Source organism: Protopterus annectens, chromosome 17.part0 (genome assembly GCF_019279795.1).
Source record: "Protopterus annectens isolate FY-2018-M chromosome 17.part0, PAN1.0, whole genome shotgun sequence".
NCBI lineage: Eukaryota > Metazoa > Chordata > Ceratodontiformes > Protopteridae > Protopterus > Protopterus annectens.
The window spans coordinates 179,548,266-179,571,842 of NC_056751.1; the positions used below are offsets into that span (position 1 = coordinate 179,548,266).

At 40.5% G+C, this 23,577-nt stretch overlaps 1 protein-coding gene across 1 annotated transcript in view; it reads right to left on the reverse strand.

Annotated features, from left to right (window-relative positions):
• Nucleotides 1-23,577, reverse strand: part of LOC122791680 (fructose-1,6-bisphosphatase 1-like) — a 221,932-nt gene that overhangs the window by 115,822 nt on the left and 82,533 nt on the right. Inside the window, exon 3 of the mRNA XM_044059528.1 lies at nucleotides 9,908-10,000. Coding sequence (XP_043915463.1) covers nucleotides 9,908-10,000 — 93 coding nt within the window. The remainder of the gene's footprint in view (nucleotides 1-9,907; nucleotides 10,001-23,577) is intronic.

Consider the following 23,577-nt stretch of genomic DNA (forward strand, 5'->3'; position numbering starts at 1 on the left):
GCTGCTTAATAAACCTAAGCACTAAACAATGCATCACTTTGTTGGCCGCACACATCTGTCCAGTGTTGTGGCCATTCATCTCCGCTGACATTCAACATTTACAAATTCTTAAGTATTCGTAGAATTAAATGTCATTATCTGAAGCAAAAGAAATTTTTAACTGTAATGACTGCCCTTATTTGTCAACTGTAATCCATCACCTGGAAACATCTTTAGCCACGTTCACATCATCATCTGATTCTTCAGACCTCTGATGCCAACTTGCCCCACGGCAGTAACTAGAGTGCAGAGATGGGGGCAGCTGCCCTAGGCAGATGCAGTTAGAGGGCATAATTAAATGTATAACTGTGCCAGTGATATCAATGCCATTCGTCAGCTGGTGATACAGCTGTGCACATCAACACCTGGTGGGCCAATTGTCCTCAAAGAAAACAATTCAGAAAAGCATCTGCAAAAAGCTGATTTGTGAAAAGGTTTCTTGGGAGCTACAAAAAGGGCATTTCTTGAAAGGACACCCATGCTACAACTCTAGCTATGGTCACAGACTGTTGACAAATCAGAACTATGCAATCTTTCAAATGCCATCTTCCACAGAAGATTTATTCATAGATACGTTACTGACTTCCTTTGGTGCTTTTAAATTACATTTGTAACAATAATAATAAAAAAAGATATTTTGTGATAACTAGTTCTAACTGAGTGAGACTTTTGTGTGTATATGAACAGGAATGGGAATAATGTAGCCATACGTATAGTCATACCAAATATGAACAGAGCAAATCTTAGAAATGAATACGGCCACTCTGTGTTTTTACCATTTCACTGACTAGTTAACAGATCCAGTAATAATTGGGATGACTCCAAGGACGTTGTGTCATTAGTTATATTTCTGCAAGGCATTTAGTCTAAGTTTTTTAAATAAATGTTCTTGCTTTTAGCAGCATGGGGAAACTCATTACCATTGTATCCACTTAGGATAGGAGGAGATGAGATAAAAATTGGGATGTATAACCAATCTACAGGAAAGTCCCTAGGAAGAGATGGTATTCCTGTGGAAGTTTGTAAGCAACGACAGGAAAAAAACTGATAAAATACTGTTAAATAAAACCTTCCAGATCTGTAAGAGGAGAAGTACCAACATCCTGGAAGAAAGAGGTGGCAGCTGTATTAACTAAAGTGGGTAAGGATCCATCAGACCCAGCTTCATACAGTCCCATTTCAATGGTAAACCATGGTTATAAAGTGTTCATGTCTATAATGGCTAAAAGAATGGCAAAAGTAATGCCAAAACTGACAGATATGGATCAATGTGGTTTTGTGGAGGGCAGGCAAACAAATGACAACATTAACAGAACACTGATGATCCAGACAGAAGCAGAATGTAAGAAAATACTATTGTTGTTGGTGGGTCTTGATGTAGAGAAAGCATTTTGCAGAGTAAGCTGGGACTTTATGAGCAGGGCAATAGAGGCATTTGCATTTCCTGAAAAAAAAATTAAGGTTGACCGGGAGAATATATGAGGGATCCAAAGTGAAAATTAAAGTGGTTAGGGTCCACTCTGATCATTTCTGCTTGAGCAAAGGAACCAGGCAGGGGTGTCCTATTTCCCCTTTATTATTTGCATCATATTTAGAACCACTGGCAAAGAAAATAAGGGACTCAGAAATTCAAGGATATAATTAGTATGGTAGTCAAGAAAAGTTGGCTTTATTTACATATGATATTATTTTGTACTAGACAAAACCAGAAAAAAGACATTACAGCGTTGTGGAACATTTTTCAACAGTTTCAGATCTTTTCAGGATACAAAATTAATGAAGTTAAACAAAGGTAATAGCAGTAAATTATGTACCCACACATGAACTAGTTCAGGAATACCGATATTTATGGGGACACGATAAAATGATACATTTAGGAGTATGGATTAAAAATTATTCTAGTATGGTAGCTAAGGATATGTGGGAAGAGACTAAACAAAAGGTAATACAAAAACTGAGAAAATGGAAGCTTTGTTATATGGATATGGATAGTAAGATACACGCAGTTAAAATGTTTTCAATCCCTTTAGTCTTATACACAAGTCAGGCAAGGTAGTAATTAATAAACAGCTGAAGGACTTTATCTGGGAGGGACAGACGACAAGAGTCAAGTTGGATAAGCTGATTCTTCCAGTAGAACAGGGCAGATTGGGATTACCCAATTTTAACGGGTATTTCACAGCTACACAGTTAAGACTGCTATACATAGCACAAGCAGAAAACTATAATTCAAAGTGGAATGGGATGATGATGAAATCAAGGGGGAAGCTCAAGAAACAAGGAGAGACTGGGACTGTGGATGCAGGCCTTTAAGGAGAATAACAATAATCATACAGAATATTATATCCATAAAGTAGAAGAAAGTATTCTAACAACTAAACCAACATGGGAACGGAGAAAGGAGATTCTACTGATAGGGATGACTGCACTTAGGGATACAGACAATAGGCAAGAGGGGGATAAAATGTATTGGAGAAAACTGGCAAAGGGACCAAGGTATTGGGATCAAATAACTAGACAGGGAAAGATGACAGAATGAGAAGATACCAATAATTTATTTGGACTGCAGGTTAGAGATTGCCTTCCCTAAAAGGGATTGATATCAGAGTACAGGCAAAGAGAAATTAATAGGGGGGTCTTAAACAAATGACCAGCACTTGTAGAGTTTTTAATACAATATAGAACAGAAGCTGCCATTAAAATGGAATAATTAGTACAGCATATAAAATATTGCACAATAACTATAAGAATCAATCAGAGGAGGTTAGAAAGGATTGGGAAGACAGAATGGATAAGCAATTCACAAAGAAACAATGGGAGGGTATATGTATGTCTCCCAAATATGCAACAAAATCTAGCAGATTTAGGATTTTTGCCTGGAAATGTTTACATAGATATTTGTATATCCCAAGTAGACTCCAGAGAATTTTTCTTCAGTTAGACAATAAATGTTGGAGGTGTGCAGGGTAAGAAAGAGGTAATTGGGAGCATATTTTCTGGGAGTGTGGTGAGTTGGCAGAATTTAAGGATTCCCTGTGGGATGCACTGTTGGAGATGCTGGGTGGGCAGATCAGTCTGATGAGGGAGATGATTTTTCTGAGCTATGATACAGAATCGGAATTGTCTAGACATGGTAAGCCTTGTTGTGTCTAATAATGGTGACTGCCAAAAAAGCAATTACTAGAAAATGGAAATCAAAATCTAAACCAACTATACTAGAAGTAATGAATATAGTAACAGAGATAAACAACTGGAACTGAGACCTTTAGAAAAGGGTAGGAACAAACTACATAGGAAAAATTGGAATTGTGGGAACAATACATAAAGGGAGGAATGAAGCCTAAAAAGGCAGCAGGACTTAAATAAGCTATGGAATATTTGAGTGAGAAAGACTGGGTAGGTTATAACTGATGTATAATGTTTGCAACTGAGAGTGTGTCAGTATGGTTTGTGACGTAAAATGCTTGCGACTAGGACTGTGTCGGTGTGGTTTGTTTTCATTTATATAAACGCATGACTGCCTATGTAGTAAGTGATGGTTTAATGAAGATGTTTCCTGTTTAAAAAAAGCAGAAATGGAATAATTTATGTAATATCACTTGGGTGATATGATATATAGCAATATTTGTGAAGTATAATGCTTGTTATGTTAATATAGTTTGATTACTTTTATTATATATATATATATATATATATATATATATATATATATATATATATATATATATATATATATATATATATATATATATATATATATATATATATATATATATATATATATATATATATATATATATATATATATATATATATATATATATATATATGTCTTTTGGCTTTTCTGGTTAGGGGTCGCAACAGCGGAACTCCGGTCCACTAATGATTGGCAGTTGATTTTTATGTACCGGCTTGCCAGGCCTGACGCACAACCTTCAACGAAGGTACGCCAATTCATGCAGGTCTCCACGCAGAAGCCGCTCTAGCTGAGAATCGAACCAGACAGCGTCTTACTGTGAGGCGATTTGATTACTTTTATGTTGTTGTGTCTTTCGGCTTTTCCCGGTTAGGGGTCACCACAGCAGAACTCCGGTCCGCTAATGATTGACAGTAGAGTTTTACGTGCTGGCTTGCCGGGCCTAATGCACAACCTTCAACGAAGGAACGCCCATTCACGCATGTCGCCACACAGAAGACGCCCTACCTGAGAATCGAACGGGCAACGTCTGTGAGGCGACAATGCTACCGCAGCACCACCACCGCAGTACTTTTATATGAATGTAAATTCGCCTATGTGACAAGTGATAATTCAATAAACGTGTTTGAAAAAACATTGTATATAATGCAAACTAACTCATTTTACATAACATAAAGCTTTTGATAATATAGATGAAAACAAATTCCATGATTTAATATTGCTTAACATATTATAAAAACACAAAAATGTTAAGCATATCTTATCTTGTTGAAAAAAATGTAACAGACTTATCCTAGTGTGAGATGCAGCACCATTTTTCTCAAGGCCAGGAAAATATTAAATTTATTTGAAATCCAATGGTTAAGTTAGAGTGATCTGCCCGTCTCTGCAGGTTGTTATGCTTATCCTTCTATGATGAGTTATTTATCTGATCAAACATCTATCTGCAACCATTGGATCTGACATCTAGCCATTCTTGGATATGTGATTCATTAGATGGTGTTAACAGAACTAAGATGGATGACAGTCTGCTTTTTGGTCAAATCACTGAAGCAAGCAGTTTCCATTGGGAGGAGACCTATATCTCCCCAGCAGAGTAAGTATATTACTGGTCCTCTGAATGTCACTATCGATAACATCCATTAGCATACCTTGATTGGTTTCTTTATCTGGAAATCTTTGTGACAGATCTGAGCCATTTTTCCATAACTGAAACAACTGTTTTGGACCTCCAGTTACTCACTGAAAATGCTTGCTTGCAATCTTACATCCATTCATCTATAGACAACCTTGTTGAACTGTTCATAGACTTTTTAAGGCCTCATGTCCATGTTTCCACATTAGCTGTGATGTCCATTCTCATACATGCTTAGGACTGAGCTGCCATTATTTTTTTTGTCTTATTTATAGGTTTATACAGTCTGTTTTTCCACAATTACACATTTAGCATAACACGTATCTAATGTAAAACTCTCAGACATATTTGCATTTCTTTGACTTTTATTCCTTTTTAGACTATTTTGATAATTAGCAGTGATGTACTATATCTACTAAGGGCTGCAACAGTGTGCTCTCCATGTAGCCATCTTGTGATTCTTGTACGCAAGTTTATAACAAAGGCCAAACATATTTCATGCTGCTAAATCCATAACAGACTGTTTAACCACGCATACACGCACACACATACACACACACACATGCACATACACGCTCACGCGCACACACACATACATACACACACACACACACACACACACGCACACTGAGCTCTACCATTAGTAGTTTCCATTGAAATGCTAGTAAGACCTTAATCATGCACTTAGAAATTAATATACTTGCAGACTTACTGCCACAGTCTGTCATAGAAATAACAGATATCACTACCCCACAACTGCTTCCATGTTCTGCATTATTTTTGCAAGCTCTAGAGTTACCCACATGTCCCAGTGATTATATGTTATCACAGCAGTTACTTTCACTACTGTATATCTTGCATCTGATTTTTTTCATCAGTTGCATATTTCAGTTAAGCTATACTATCTGGGGTGTCAGCTTGAACATCTCAGCAATTTTCTGTGTATTCTTTTGTGCTTTACATTCATCTAACTGACATTTACTCATCCTATATGTATTTTTAAACTTTCTTTAAGTCAGAAGTCATTAACGTATTGAAAAATTTGCTGTACTGAAAACATACCAGCCTATAACTGATTTTAGCAGCTGTTTAACAGGACATTCAAAAACATCTACATATACATCCTTGCAGCAGTTTCCATGATCACTGTGCTTTAAAATGCCTTACCCAATGTTAAACACTGTCTGTGCATTACATCTGTAACCCATATCGCTGTCATCCTATTTCCCTAAACTGCTTACTTTCCTCATCCCCCTCCTTACCACTTCCTACTATTTTTCCTCATATCCCCCTGATTTTTATTACACCCTCCTATTCCCCCTTTAACATCTTCTGGCTCACTACCTTGCTTTTTCTCTCCCCCATTCTTTCATTCACTTTCACATCCCATCACATCTGTATCAACCTCTACCCAGTACCATACACTGAAACCCTACAGCCACTCCTCACATTAATATTACTACATATAACCAAGATAAGAAAGAAAAGCAATCTCTAAAACAACCAGTAACCTCTGAAAAAGATTGCTGGAAACGCACCACACGAACCACAGCTTATAAATTGATTTATTCACAGAAACCACAAAAATGAACACTGACAAATCCACATACCTTTTCGCATACAAGACTTCTTCAGATAACTGTTTTGTTTAATGTGATCGGCAGACTCTTTACCAGCTACTAAAATCCAAAGTACGTTATTTAAGGGAATTGTTCAGGAAGAAGACAAAGAGATCTTGGGACCCTCAAATCTGTCACTCCCATTTCCTATTTTTCACTTATCCCACTTTTTTTACATTTCTTTCGGCTTTTCCCGGTAAGGGGTCGCCACAGCGGAACTCCGGTCCTCTAATGACTGGCAGTAGATTTTTACGAAATGCCGAGGTGCCAGCTCGACGCCCAACCTTCAACGAAGGCATGCCCATTTACGCACGCATGTCTTTCGAATGCGAACCAACCACAGGGAGGACATGCAGACTCCACAAAGAAGGCACTCCCAAGCCCAGCCGAGAATTGAACGGGAGAACCTCTTGCTGTGAGGTAACAATGCTACCGCCGTACCACCGCACATCCACTTATCCCACTTTTTTTAATGTCTCAAAATTGTGTGGGTGAGAAAGGTAACTATATTTTCTCAGTGGGTACTTAACAGGATTAGGAGACTAATCTTCTGAGACATCACATTAAACAAAACGGTTATCTGAAGAAGTCTTGTATGACGAAAACGTATGTGGATTTGTCAGCATTCATTTTTGTGGTTTCTGTGAATAAATCAGTTTATAAGCTGTGGTTCGTGTGGTGCATTTCCAGCAATTTTTTTCAGAGGTTAATATTACTACATCTTACTCAGCCTTATCTAACCCTACTCTCCTTATTCAGCCTTATCAACCCTCCTCTTTTTACTTAGCCGTATCCTACCTCCCTCGTCTTACTCAGCCTTAATTAACCTCCCTCTTCTTACTCAGTCATATCCTACCTCCCTCGTCTTAACTTTAACCAACCTCCCTCTTCTTACTCAGCCGTATCCTACCTCCCTAGTCTTACTCAGCATTAACCAAACCTCCTCTTCTTACTCAGCCTTATCCAACCTCCTTGTTCTTAGCCTTATCCAACGTCCCTCTTCTTCTCAGACTTAGCCAACCCTCCTCTTCTTCTCAACCTTATTCAGCCCTCCTCTTCGTACTCAGCCTTATCCAACCTTCCTCTTCTTACTTAGTCTTTGCCAACCCTCGTCCTCTTACTCAACCTTATCCAACCCTCCTCTCACTCAGCTTATCTACCAATCATCTATTTAAACCTCTACTACATCCAATGCATGATCTAGCCACTTTCTGTACTGACACCTCTATTTATTTCCTGGGTTTTCCCTCTCAGACCTGTCTTTCTACTTTGCTCCTCCTGCATACTGCTTGTAAATATTACTTATATACTTTCTCTGCAAAACTCACTTTTTAAAGGCATGTTCTTGCAAATGACCTTTCCTTTCTTTTTTCTGAAGTACTGTTGTACTCCTGTATTAGACTGTATGTGACTTACAAAAATGTTTATCTATTGATATATACTGTTGTATTTTGTAAATCTCTGTTTATATTTTACTGTGTGTCCTACTTGCATTCATTCTGCTAAATTGCTTTGAAATTTTCTTAGCTGCTTTTTTGTACCTTTTGTACATGAATTATACCTGGAACTTTCCCCCACGACCTCCAATGAAAAGGGACAACTTATGGTCAGATGGACAATCCTGATAAACAAATGCGAACAAATAAATACATACATACATACATACATCTACAGAAATATACATTCATACATACATACATACCAAAATATCTCTGATTTCTAACTATCATCAAGTACACCACACACACTGCATCTATATCATATTATCATACGATGTAAATAGCGAACGCTATTTCATCGTACCAGTAATATCGAAACAACAAAATATTGAACAAACGGAAAAGCAAATTTTTGCCCAGGGAAAAAATTTGCTGCTCCATAAAAAAATAAATAAACTTAAACACAAATTTAAGTGGGGGGCTGTGCCCCCCACACCTCCCCTACTTAAATATACCAACTCAGAGATCGCACTATAGTGGAGGAAATGGCAAAGTCCCTAAGACGGCCCACCAAATTCTTTCCCTGGGAAAAAATTTGATGTTCCATGACTTCGCTATTTTGCCATTTCGACAGTATCTGATCGACTAAATAGCATTCGCTATTTAGTCCATTCGATACTGTCATATAGACCCCACACACTAACTGGTCCCTCAGTGTCTCAATCAATCCATCTTGGGATTGACTACTTATTCAGATAATTTCTCTCTTTTTATTTTTGTTTATGGAACATATATCCTAAAGGGATGATTAATGGCTTTGGATTCATGGTTTAGTAAAATATGCATGGTCTTGAAATTATTTAGGTCTAGGCTTTTCTGGCACAACCAAACTCCACAGCAAGCCATATATGCAAAGTCCCACTGCATTAAGAAATGTCAAGTCCTTCTATCAATTTAATCATTGTTAACATCAAAATATAACTCTGTTTTACATTCTTTTCACATACGTTCATAATAATACCAATACAGTATTAAAAGCACAGACACGGACATCTCGGTCTGCTATTCTGTGGTTAAACTGCATATCATAAAGTTTAAATAGCCAAGATTCAAACAGCACACAGCCTTGGAAGGCAACATAACATAAGCATGTCATGCAGAACATACACAGCCAGACTCAAACACACACACACACACACACACACACACACACACACACACACACACACACACAAACACACACACACTCATTTTGAATGGGACATTTTAATGCATTTTAAATCCCTCTATTGTTCCAAATAACCACTGAACAACAAATTTCAGTAAGACGGGGAAAAGTGCAGACATTTGTCACTAGAACCTTAAGATGTTATAGCTTACTCCAAGCAAATTATTAAAAATTCTGCAAACTTAGACAGATCTCTTTTAGAATTTAAAACTATTTAGCCTTCATGTAACATTTTAACACTTCTTTTTATTTGACTTCCTTTAACCAGAATGGCTCATTGAATCCTTTTCCATGATTGAAATAAAGATTAAGAGTCATACATCAACACTTATAACAGCAAATCAAATAAAATAGCATTATGAGATGTAACATGAATAATCTGAATTATTTATGTTGGGAATAGGACTGGCTGCAAGAAAGTAAAGAATGAGCTCCTCCTCCTCATCCGCCACCACATTAAGGAGGTGTCGGTCTTTAGCTTCCAGTCTCCAGACAATGGCAGTATTAAAACAAGAAAAAGGATCTCAATATATAAAGCTTCATATAAGAATGCACGTACTGAGCAGCATAAACACACTTCATATAAAATAATGCAATGGCCCTCTTTGGCACAAGATGTGTTTAAGCCAGGTATAGGATTATATAATCTGTGATCATTTTATCCAAACTAAATTAATGTCCAGCTAAAGCAAAATATTCATAGTTATCTATGATTTGTACTTATATTACATTCTGAAAATAGTTTCTTACCCTTTTATAGATGGCAAAAATCGTTCCAATGGATGCAAGACAGTCTATGTTGGAAGACCCATCGAGGGGATCAAAACAGACAACATATTTGCCCTGAAAAAAAAAAAGAGTAAATCAGTGAATTCATATGTGTACACGCTGCACTTATTAGAATATAACACAATACTTTGGTGGCCATAAAGCTTTACTTCCAATTATAGGCAGTTTAAGATCCTGGTAGTATAGCTGTGTAATGTACTTATCATAACAGAAGTTAGATCTTCAAGGAGATGTTTATTATAACAGTAAACCTAGGCTAGTTAGAAAATGTTTATATTGAATATACTAAATGCAAAAGGATTTATTCTATCTAAATTGTGGGAACAGCTGAAAGTAACTCAGAGGAATATGACTATAATTTTTAACCAAAATGGAGGGAAAGGTACAAAGACTAAATGATGCCGTCAAAATGGTCAGAGTAACAAAATACGTAATAGAGTTTGGGGCCAGAGATTATGGTTGAAAGGACACTGTGCCATTTAAATACGATGAACAGGCTACGACATACAGTACAAACTGTCAAAGATGTGAATTCATCTTGTAGAAATGAACTGCCTAGCCAAGAACTGTACGCAAACACATCTCCTGATGGAAAACCTAGTCATTACAATCGACCTGGTTATTCATGCAGAGAAAGGGATAATATTAAATCATCTGAAAAATCCTTATGCATAAAACCACAGGGAAGAATATGATATGGTCTGTTTTGACCAATAACCATACCAGTGTTGCTCTCTTATCAAAGGAAAGTAGGAATGAAATACTGACTGATATGAAACTGGAGCGTCCTACTTAGGAAAGAAGGTAACTTCCAAAGAGGCACTCAAGGTACAGCTGATATCCTCACAAATTAGGATTATCCCCAACAGATTGTAGGAGAAACCAATAGAACAACTGAAGGTGCAACTGATATGCACGCTGATTAGGACTGCACAGAATCAACTGTAAGAGAAATTGACAGAGCAAGTGAAGGTATAACTAATACCTGCACTGATTAGCATTCTGCAAAAATAGTCGAAAGAGAAGCCAGAAGAGCAATACTTCTAAAATAAAGTCCTCTGTAGTACATAAAGAATAAAGGGCAGTTTGGCTACAGTATGAAACTAATCCCAAGGATAAAAGTGTCAGTGCGAGAAGTGCCTGCCTGAATATTATTATGACAGAATATGTGTGGGAAGTACACCTCAATCACGATCTCTACTAGGACCTTCTGCTATAATGAAGAGCTGGAAAAAGCCCCCAGACAGGAAGACTCTCTTCAATTCTAAGAAATCTAAACAAAGAAACATATACGGACTTTATGATGATTCATTTCTTACAAAAGATAAGGTCTTAAGTGCAGACTGTGAAACTTGAAAACCATACAGAACATGTGGATAACTAGGTCTACACATCACAAACATAGATACCAAGCTGATACATCTTTTAAAAAGGACATGGGTCTGGTACAACACAATGTATCATGTGATGATTAAACAGAATATCCAAGTCTTTAATAGAGTAATGTAATGGCAGTAGCAAGTGGGAGATCAGTGGAAAAGTACAGTTGTGTACACTTACCATAAATGTCGATGTTTGAGTGTATTCACTGTTGCAGTCATCACATTTGGGTTATCTGCTTGCAGTAGCCCTGAGTCGGCCTGACTAACAAAGTCTTGGGTCCTACGTCGGTTGCTGTCTCTTCTTCCGTGACGTCAGGTCATCAGGGGTATAAAACATGCAGCTGACGTTATTACGTCAGTTTTTCTTGCCCCAGATGTCAGGTGCCTCCCTAATAGGAAGCAATTAAATCTATAAATATACAAGGTTATACCTCCAACAAAAAAGCAAATACACCAAAAAGCTTTTAAGCATTGTAAAGGAGAGAAGAGGTATAGCCAAAAGAAGTCAGGGGGCTGGAGGGAGGGTAACCAGGACTGCAACAGTAAATACACTCGAACATCTACATTTATGATAAGTGTACACAACTGTACTATGTTCTTCGTGTTTCACTATTGCAGTCATCACATTTGGGTAGATTCCCAAAGTTAAGGATGGGAGGAGGAATTTAGATAGCATTAGGACCAGCTATAAGGCCCTGCAAGACTGCAGTGGCAAAGCCAGCTCTGGATTTAGAGAAAATTGGCAAATGGTAATGCTTGGTGAAAGTATGTACAGAACTCCAGGTAGCAGCTTCTGGGATGTCCCTGGTAGGTACGCCTCTGAGAAAGGCTGTAGAGGTAGATGCAGCCCTGGTTGGGTGGGGTCTGATCCCCTGTGGGATAGGTTTTACATGGTGCTTATAGCAGAAATGAATGCAATGGCCTATCCATTTGGAGATGGTTTGCTTTGAAATAGCCTTCCCCTCTGTCCCTGCAGCAAATACCACCAGCAGTTGTTCAGATTTCCTTTGAAGTTTAGTCCTGTCCAAGTAGAATCTAAGTTGTCTGTGCACATCTAAGGAGTGCAGTATCCGTTCCCCTTTGTTCTGTGGATTAGGAAAGAAGGTTGGCAAATGAATGGACTGATTAACGGCCACACTGGATACCACCTTTGGCATGAAAGAGGGATTGGTCCGGAGGGACACCCTGTCCGCATGAAAGATGATGAAAGGCTCCACTGCCATAAGGGCCTGTAATTCAGATACCCTTCTTGCTGAAGTGATTGCTAAAAGGAAAGCTGTTTTCCAAGAAAGGAATTTTAAATCTGCAGTAACAGCTGGCTCGAAAGGAGGAAGGGTGAGTTTCTCCAATACAAAGTTAAGGTCCCAGGCTGGAGTTGGAGCTCTCCTGGGTGGTCTTAAATTTTTGGCCCCTCTGAGGAACTGCTCGAGCAGTGGATAAGAGAAGAGGGGAGGTTCTGTGTTATAATGAGCTGAAATGGCTGAGGTGTGACTTTTTATTGAGGAAAAAGACAGGCCCTTGTGAAGCATCTCAGTTAAGTATTGTAAAATCGGAGGTAAATTGGGCACTGTTGTGCTCATCCCTTGAGACTGGTTCCAGGCACAGAATCTTTTCCATTTTTCAGCATAAGATTTTCTAGTACTAGGCCTACTTGCCTCTAAAATGATATCCATCACTGGTTTACTGAGGGATGGTAAAGGAGAGCTTAGGTAATTAGCCAGGCTGCTAGGTTCAGTGTTTGAAGCTGAGGGTGCAGAATCTGGTTCTCCTGCTGAGACAGCAGGGTAGGAGTCTAAGGCAGGTGCCATGGGGCCAGCAGTGACACACTGCGCAGGAGGGGGTGCCAGTGTTGGCGTGGCCAGTCTGGTGCAATCAAAATCGTCCTTGGTTTGTCTTGTTTGATCTTTAGTAGTACTTTGGAGAGCAGAGGCAGAGGAGGAAAGGCATAAACTGATAGGTTTTTCCAGCTGAAGGACAGAGCATCCATTTTCCAAGCTTGTCTGTGGGGAGTCCTTGTGCAACATTTTTTTCAATTGATAGTTCTGGGGGGAGGCAAACAGGTCTATATCTGGGCTCCCCCATTTGCTTGTCAACATGTTGAAAATCCTTGGTTCCAGTTTCCACTCGTGTGGGTCCATGAGGTTTCTGCTTAGTCCGTCTGCCAGTGTATTTAGTTTTCCTGGCAGGAATTGAGCTTGTAGATGCACTCGGTAGCTCAAGGCTGTGTTCCACAATGCCATGACTAGTCTGCAGAGGGGGTAAAAATGTGTACCCCCCCCTGCTTGTTTATGTACCACATAACAGTGGTGTTGTCCGTCTTTACCATTAATTGTCCTGGACGAATGTGGTCCTTGAAGGCTGTCACAGCATTCTGTACAGCTAACATTTCTTTTTGATTGATGTGCAGGTGCATTTGACTTGGGTTCCATTTGCCCTGAATGCACTTCTCTGCCAGGTGCACCCCCCCATGCATAGTCTGATGCATCTGTTGTTAGGGCTTGGGTGGCAGGGGGTAGTGTGAATGGTAGTCCCTTGTTTTGGTGGCAGGCCTCTGCCCACCAAAGGAACTCTAGGTGTAGGCAAGGTATGATAGGAATCATTGCTTCTAGATCCTGAGAATGTTGACACCATAGGTTTTTTAGATACCATTGTAGTTTCCTCATATGCAGTCTTGCATATGGAATGAGAAGAATGCAGGAGGCCATGAACCCCAAGGATTGTAGTATTTGCCTTGCAGGTAGTAGGGTTTTTGTGGCCACTTGTTTGAAGTAGGTTGTCAAGTGAATTTGTTTCTCTGGCGTGAGGAAAGCCATCTGGGAAGTTGTATTCAAGCTTGCTCCCAGGAATATAATTTGTTGACAGGGTACCAGGTGTGATTTCTTTTCGTTTATGGTGTACACCAGACAAGTTAGCACCCTTTGTCCAAAAGCCAGATGATTCAAAAGTATGTCCTGGTTTTCTGCCTGAATTAGACAATTGTCAAGGTATGGGTATATTTGAATATTTCTTTGCCTGCAAAATGCAATGACTGGAGTTAGGCACTTTGCGAATACCCTGGGCGCAGTAGATAAGCCAAAGGACAGTGCAGAAAACTGATAGTGCGTGCAGCCTGCTTTGAAGCGTAGGTATTTTCTGCAAGATTCCCTGATTGGGATGTGCAGATATGCTTCCTTTAAATCTAGTGTTGCCAACCAGGCATCTTTGCCTAGCATAGGAAGCAACTGGTGAAGAGTTAACATCTTGAATTTTGGAATCACCAAAAAGGTGTTTAGAGCAGAGAGGTCCAGGATAGGATGCCATGAATTGTCTTTTCTGGGTACCAGGAAAAGTCTCGAGTAGAAACCTTGTCCCTTTTCCTCTTCTGCTGCAAATGAATAACACCTATGCTTAAGAGAGAGTACTTGCTTTTGGGCCTATGCCCACTGATTTGGAGGTAGATCCGGCCAACCGCTTGGAGTTGGTAATGTGTGGGAGTGAAATCTGTATCCTTGGGACACTATACTTAAAACCCATTTGTCCTGGGTAACGAGTCCCCAGTTCTTTGCATGAAGTGCAATCTTTCCCCCCAAAGGGACAGTCAGTTGAGAAGTGCTTGAAAGTTTTAAAAAGAAGTCATTGAGACAATTTACCATAGAGGGGAGTTTTATTACTTCCAGATTTGGAAGCGGAGGCCCCCCACTGCTTAGTCCTGTGCGTCCCCTGGGACGAAGCCTGGGTGCTCTGCTGGATCTGGATTTGGACTGAGAAGGTCTGGAAGAGCAGGAAAGGACCAGTTCTTAGCAGGCCAATGCCTACCAAATCTTGGAGGTTGTACTTGTAAAAAATCAGTTTGCATAGATTTAGCTTTTTCCTCCATCTTTTTAAGAACTTCTTCTGCCTTGTTGCCAAACAGGCAGTCCTGATTTAAGGGAGCATCCAGTAATTGTGCTTTAACATGATCTGGCAAGGATTGCTCCTTAAGCCAAGCATGCCTTCTTAGTACAGACCCAGTTGCAGCAGCCCTGCAAGATGCCTCTAATGAATCAAAACCACATTGCAATGTATGCTTACCAACCTGTTCAGCAGAATGCATTAAATCCTGTAAATCCTTATTTTCAGAACAATCAGGAATCAACATAATTTTCTGTTTAGGAAATCCAGTAATATGCTGCTGATACTTTAACATATGAAACTGGCAATTCAAGGCTCTAATGGCCAAAGTTGCAGAAGTGTATACCTTCTTACCCCATCTATCCAGCACCCTGGAGTCTCTATCAGAGGGGGTAGGATTTTTGGCAGTAGTAGCTTTAATGCCCTTGGGTCCCTGTGAAATGGTTTCGGGATCCGAAGTAGGAGTTTTGAAAAGGAACTTGTGAGAGTCAGGAACCCTGTAAAATCTATCAGGTTTTCTGGGAGTAGGAGGTAAAGAGTCCGGGGCCATGCTAGATTCCGAAAAGGCATCATCAACAATGTCCAGTACAGGAGGTATAGCTAAAGGACTGTGCTGGGGCAGGAGTAAGAAATCCCTAAGCCTCTTTTTAGAATCACAGAAATCCTGACTTTCCCAAAGAAAATGCTCCCTGAGAGTATGCAAGGTTTCACCAAAAGAGAAATCCTCGGGGGTGGGGGGGACACACACACAGGGGAATAGAGTCCTCAGCATCAGAATCCTCATAGGTAGATAAGGGTAAATCCTGGTCATCAGAGAAAACAGAAATTTCAGGATCTTGGTCAGAAGTATCATAAGCAAACTCAGTCCTAGGTCTCTTAGAGGGGGAAGGTTGGGTTCCCCTGATTAAAGTAATAAGGTCTTCAGCCATTCTTATCATTTGTTTTTTAGGCATAGAGGCCTGACCATGCGGTCCGGGCATCGGTTTTCTAGGCATGGTTCGAGTTTTTGGCCTTGAAGAAGAAGATGCCGTCGGTTTAATATGCAAGTCAGTAGGCCTGAATACACCCTCAGAAGCCAGTGGCTGCACAGCGGCTCCGGACCCATCCATGGTAGAGACATCCGCAGGTTCCACAGTTGAAGCATCTTGCGGCATACCGGACTCCGAATGTGTCTCAGTAGAGGCCTGCGAATCTGAAGTAGCGGGTATCATGGGGTGCGAAAGCGCCTCACTGAGTACCGGCGAACAGGCGACTGGCTTAGGAGAAGCGTCGTCGGCAGCTTTGGACCTAGGTGGCCTGCCTCTGTCTTTATCTTTGCGTTTTTTCGGAATGTCGGTAGTCAGATGGCTTACTGAAGACATATCAGGATAATTGAACTGAGCAGCAAAATATTTATAAGCACAAAAATACCGATGACGGATAGTTCGTGGTTTAAATAAGGCACAAAACCGACAGCGAGGTACGTCGTGGTCAGGGCCTGCCTCTGTCTTTGTCTTTGCGTTTTTTTGGAATGTCGGTAGTCAGATGGCTTACTGAAGACATATCAGGATAATTGAACTGAGCACCAAAATATTTATAAGCACAAAAATACCGACGACGGATAGTTCGTGGTTTAAATAAGGCACAAAACCGACAGCGAGGTATGTCGTGGTCAGGGCCTAGGCAAGGAATACAGTATAAATGAAAATCTTTATGAGGTATTTGCTTTCCACAAGAAATGCAATTATTTACTTTTACTGACATCGGTTTTGAGCAAGAAAAACTTTCCCCAACAAGGTACTTAGCTTTTAGTTGAAGACTTCGGTTCTGAAACTCGAAAACGAAAATTTCAGGAGTCAGCTGACCGGCACTTGCGAACTTCTGCTTCGGGCACCGCACAACAAGAAAGACTGACATAATGACATCAGCTGCATGTTTTATACCCCTGACGACCTGACGTCACGGAAGAAGAGACAGCAACCGACGTAGGACTTAAGACTTTGTTAATAAGGCAAACTGAGGGCTACTGCAAGCAGATAACCCAAATGTGATGACTGCAACAGTGAAACACGAAGAACATCAGTGAAAGATGACTGGGTCACTAAATTCCATGCGAAATTCCCTATATTCACATAAGAACACTTAAAAATGGTAGCTGTGGCACCTGATGCACTAATTTGTCTCCAAAATGGGAAATAATTAATAATGAAATAGTAGCATAACCAAAACAGGCAACTGCAGACATCCTTATAATGTGTAGCATTGATCATAAATGTAGACTATCTGAGAATTCTGCTGAATAGTTGCATGCTGAAGCTATTTGGCTAGCTTTTGCATACCCTACATCAACTTTATTACAAGCTGAGATAAGTACAAACTTGCAGTGTTATAAGATAGTACTGAATTTTATTTTCTCTGTTTATTGTTTCATTGAATATTGTGTTAAAAATAGTACTGCATTTATCTGCTTATTTATTTACTGAAAATTGTGAGCTGTCTCTCTCTTCTCTCCCTGTCTGCATTTAGTTTATTCTTCTCACTTCATTGTTATTCAGTGTAGAAGTCTTAGCCTAGGGGGATTCTCTCTGCCTTAAAGTCTTAGTCCCTTATCTCTGAAATTATTTCTACTGAATAGTTGCATACTGGAGCTGTTTGGTCAGCTTTTGCATACCCTACATCAACTTTATTACAAGCTGAGATAAGTACAAACTTGCAGTGTTATAAGACAGTACTGAATTTTATTTTTTCGGTTTATTGTTTCATTGAATATTGTGTTAAAAAAGTACTGCATTTATCTGCTTATTTATTTGTTTACTGAAAATTGTGAGCTGTCGCTCTGTTCTCTCCCTGTCTGCAGTTAGTTTTCCCCACCCACCCTCCCTGTTCTTGTTGTGGTATTAATCTTGGTGGCTTTGGAATTGACCGCCCCTCCTGTAAATTTGTGTTTGAACACTCCTCGTGGTCCCATCTCATTTGCTCACTCAACCGAGTACAGTGAGACCATATTTTGATTTCAGACACTCCTACCATTCCCATCAGTTCAGCCCTATCCCAGCTCTATCCTAGTCTAGTCTCATTAGCTCATCCTGCCTAATACAGAGAGAACATTTGAGTAGGCATACCCACTAAGACCCTGAACTTGTCTGATTGAAGATTGCTGGAACAGGGCTCATTTCTGAGGTTTTTTACCAGTTAATTGGGTAATTTGTTCAAATCAGTTTGCTTGTTTTCTATTGTTATATAAAAAAAATGCACTTTATCTGCTTTTACTGTATTTGTGTTTCTTCCTACTTTATTACCTTATTTTGCTTTTGCCTCATCTTAAAAGTACTCAATTGTATTTATTGTGCTGCATTTATTACTGCTTGGTAGTAGCCTGATTAAATTGTAACTGTTATTCTAAGTCTTTTGGTTACTGCACTTGGGCTTCAGACCAGTTTTACATTAAGTTTGTGGTCTGCACTGTTGTGGCAGGACAGGTAGCTTACATCCTTCTAAGTTGGGAATTGCTGATTGAAGACTCAATGTCTGTTATTCTAAAAGTGTATTAGTTCTGGTTTAAGCACTTGGGCTCCAGGCCAGTTATTTTACATTAAGAAGGTTTGTGGTCTGCACTCTTGTGGGAGGAGAGGCTAGATTCTAGCCTTCTGAGCTGGGAATTTCTGGTTAAAGGCTTACTGTGCCTGCTCATTTGAACTGTTTTTCTGATACTAGTGCACCTTGTCTGCTGTAGCATAGACTAGATTCAGGCCTGCTGAATCTAGCTTTGTTTGTATAACTTGAACACTAATCCAGGCCATCTTTTTTGGAGAAAGTTCCCCTGCACGCTAGTGGCAGAAGTGTGCGGTTAGAACTTGTCAGACTGAAGGCTGCTGGAACAGGGCTCAGTTTTGAGATTTTTTACTGGTTAATTGGGTAATTTGTTTAAATCAGTTTGCTCGTTTTCTATTGTTTTATATATATACATATATATATATATATATATATATATATATATATATATATATATATATATAATTGCACTTAATTCATCTGCTTTTACTGTAATTGTGTTTCATCCCACTTTATTACCTTATTTTGCTTGTGCTTCTTTTTAAAAGTATTCAATTGTATTATTCTGCTGCAGTTATTACTGCTTGGTAGCAGCCTGATTAAATTGTAACTGTTATTCTAAGCCTTTTGGTTTAAGCACTTGGGTTGCAAACCAGTTGTTTTATATTAAGAAGGTTTGTGGACTGCATTATTGTGGCAGGACAGGTAGCTTACATCCTTCTAAGTTGGGAATTGCTGATTGAAGGCTCAGTGTCTGTTATTCTAAAAGTGCATTAGTTCTGGTTTAAGCACTTGGGCTTCAGGCCAGTTATTTTACATTAAGAAGGTTTGTAGTCTGCACTCTTGTGGGAAGAGAGGCTAGATTCTGCCTTTCTGAGCTGGGAATTTCTGGTTAAAGGCTTATTGTGCCTGTTTATTTGATCGGTTTCTTTCTGAAATTTGTGCGCCTTGTTTGCTGTAGCCCAGAAGTTAGTAGTTTATTGGTCATTTTGGGCTAATTTCTATCTCTTTCATTTCCCTGTTATAAAAACCGCATTTGCGTGGTTTTGTGCGCCGGGCAGTGCTGGTTAGCTATGGTTAAACTATTACCGGCTCCACGAAGTCTGCTCTTCAATTTTTTCCCTTGGAACTAGACAAATTTTCAACTTAAGCACTCAGACCATTCATTTCACAACCCAGCACTTGCTCAAAACTCATAGTAAGCACTAATTAACCCTAGCACTAGACCCCCTATACTGTCCAGAAGGACAAGGCTCTCTATTCGTCCCTACCAGCTAATTAGTAAAACAGCTCACTTTACCTATTCAGGCATGTCCAAAGGGCAGTTTCCGGTGTACTCTCCAGTCCAACTGGTGAATCTGGGCAATTTGAGGCAATGTTGCAACTGCCTCATGTACACAGACAACCCCTCTCCACCTACCACCAAACACTAATATATGCGAGAGATGCAATTATACAGCCAAACTGGAGGCAAAGTTCTCTCAACCCAAGACTGGAACTGACAGTCAAGAGGAGAAGGAATATACTTGCAACACACCACCAGTCTCAAACAGACCTACTAAACCAACACCGGCAAATAACACACATAAATACATGACAACATACTCGGAGGCTCTAAATAAAAATCTGCAAAAGCAACAGAGACCTCCAAAGCAGACACCCAAGCAACCTCCACACCCCATCACAAAACATGAAACACATACTTCACATAATCAGTGTGCCATGCAATCACAGCCCTTAAGGCAAAATAACATACCCAACACACTAGTAATAGGCGACTAGGAGAAGATTACAGTTAGCTGCCTGTCGGGTGCCAGGATCCGCCACATAACACAGGCACTCAGGTCACTCCAGAACAAGTACAAATATGACTCAGTCATTGTCCATGTTGGTGTGAATAACCTGAGACGTACCTCCCTGGATTACATGAAAAGAGACATAGAAGAGCTGTCTGATCACATAGCCCAGGCTGGTATGACCCTGACCCTGAGTAGCATCCTGCCCTTACCAAGAATGATGCCACAGCATAAAGAAAAAATGATCAATTTCAACAATTGGCTAAGTTTCTGGTGTCATTCAAAGGGGATCCAGTATCTGTCCAACTGGGATGACATGCTCAATAAGCCACGTTGCTTCACAAGAGATGGCTTGCACCTGTCACCCTTAGGCTTTCGAATACTGGCCAAGACTTTTGCCGCCCCCATAGTGCCTTTTTTAGGCAAGGCTCAAAAGACAAACCCACCACAGTAAATAGCACAAGTAACCAAAAACTGAGGGTAATGCTACTCAAAGCCAGAAGTCTAAACCTCAAAATGCATGCACTCGAGGCACTCCTCAGTATGGAGAACATCGATATCTGTGCAGTAACAGAAATCTGGCTTAAGGCTCCAGAGAGCACCCCAGCACTACCAGGCTATAACTCATACCATACTTTTCGGCCACAAAACCCGGACAGAAACACAAAAGGTGGGGGTGTATCCATATTCATCAAAGATACCCACACCTCCAGGTTAGTGGCACAGCACAATGCCTCAGGGATCATCCATGTGCAACTAACAACAGGCAAAACTGCAATTCAAATTGTAGCTTGCTACAGATCACCCACCATGACCCAGGACCCCCATTCCGCATTTCTGGAGACACTGGAAAACATGAAGGTCCTACCAAATGCCCTAATATTGGGTGATTTCAATTACCCAAACATTAACTGGGAGAACTACTCAAGTACTAACTCCCTTGCTCAACGCTTCCTAGAATTTATAAACTCAAACGCCTTGGATCAACTGGTCAACCCCCCCACCAGAGGTGACAACATATTGGACCTGGTCATCACCAACATGGGCGACCAGTGTTCTACACTGGAGGTCAAACCCTCGCTGGTTAAATCAGACCACGGACTAATCACTCTGGATATCCACATTCCGCCCCCACCCCCAATCAGGGAAACCACCATGAAAAAATTTTCAAAAGCAAACTTCACATTACTTAAGACCAAGGTGGAAAGGTTCACAGCTCCCATGCTAAAGAACAATGCTGTCCAAGCTGCTGAATCCTTTACAAAGGCACTCTATGAGCACCTGCAAGAATGCATGGATCCTGCTATCCCAAGCAAAACCAAGACTCACTCCTCCAAGAAAAGGAAATCAGTCTGGTGGACCTCTGCCATAAACAAGCTACACAATAGAAGGAGGAAACTAGTGCAAAAAAGAGTAAAATCCCAAGAAGGAAAGACACCCCTAATCAGTATCAGCAAGAAACTACGATCCCTCATAAAATCATCCAAGGCTAGCTTCGAAAGAAAAATTGCCAAGGACTCCAAAGATAACCACAAAGCATTCTTTAGCTATGTCAAGAACCTAAGTGGAAACTCTCAGATCTGCACTGAGTTAGTGCAGAATGGCACAAAATACATTGAACCGACTGATATTGCCAGCATTCTGGCAGACAGGTTTAGTGCAAACTTCACCCACCTCTCACCCCCTAAAGGTGCCCATAACCATACCAGAAGAATGTAGTGCCCCAGCAATCACTGACACACAGGTTAAAACAGCCCTATCCAAAGCCAAAAATACAGCTTCAATGGGACCAGACAGTGTCCCAGGCTGTGTCTTACACGAGCTCCAAAATTAACTAACCCCTCACCTAAACACACTGTTCAAACTCAGCCTCTCTACAGGCTACGTACCCATAGAGTGGCGCACAGCAACAGTAATCCCGCTCCACAAAAGTGGAGCCACAACGGACCCTGGGAACTATCGCCCTATAAGCCTGACTAGCCTGGTCTGCAAGGCTATGGAGCACATCATCATGGAATTCATTAACAGACATTGGGAACCTTCAAACATTAGACCCTACCCAGTTTGGCTTTGTTAAGGGCAGATCATGCCTCCTAAACCTGGTGGACTTCTTTGAGACAGTTACCAAGGCTTTAGACGAGGGAAAGGAGGTCCACACAGCCTACCTAGACCTCCCAAAGGCTTTCAAAACCATTCCCCATTCTGGTATTATAGACAAGCTCACCAGCCTGAACAAAAACCCGTACGTCACGAGATGGGTTGCCAATTGGCTCATGGATAGAACCCACACTGTGAGTGTTAGAGGCTCTAGTTCCGACTCTAAACCAGTTACAAGTGGTGTCCCCCAGTGCTCAGTCCTGGGACCCCTCCTGTTCGGTATATACTTCTCAGAGGTATAGACAAGCACAGGAGAACTATGGCTGACCAAGTTCGCAGACGACTGCAAATTGGGGGCCATAATGGACTCTCCAGCTGATACAGACATCCTCCTGAAGGGTCTCACTGAGACGGATACCTGGTGTCAAAATCATGGCCTCAAGCTAAATGCCAAAAAATGCACAGTCATCCCCTTTGGAAAAAAACAAAGTACCCACAAACTACCACATACGTGGTAGTCCCCTAAATACAGAAAATGTAATAAGGGATCTGAGGACCCAAGCAGATAGTAATCTCTCCTTTGATAATCATATTGCCAAGGTGGTTAGAAAATCCTTCTATGTGGTCCACGCAATCACAAAAGGGTTTGCATCTAGAACAAAGGAGGTTATTGTGCCCCTCTACTCATCACTCATCAGACCCATCATAGAGTACAACACCTTATTTGGGATGTACCTTACAAGACACCTGCAACAGCTGCAAAGACCACAGAAATACCTCACCAAGAAGATTAATGGCCTCAAACATATGCCCTATGCAGCCCGACTGAAGAAACTTCAGCTGTACTCGGTTGCATACCGCTTACTCAGAGGTGATCTCTGCCTGACAAACAAGGCCATGTCCAACCCAGAATTAATGGACATGCTCCATCTAAAAAAAAAAAAAAACAAATCCC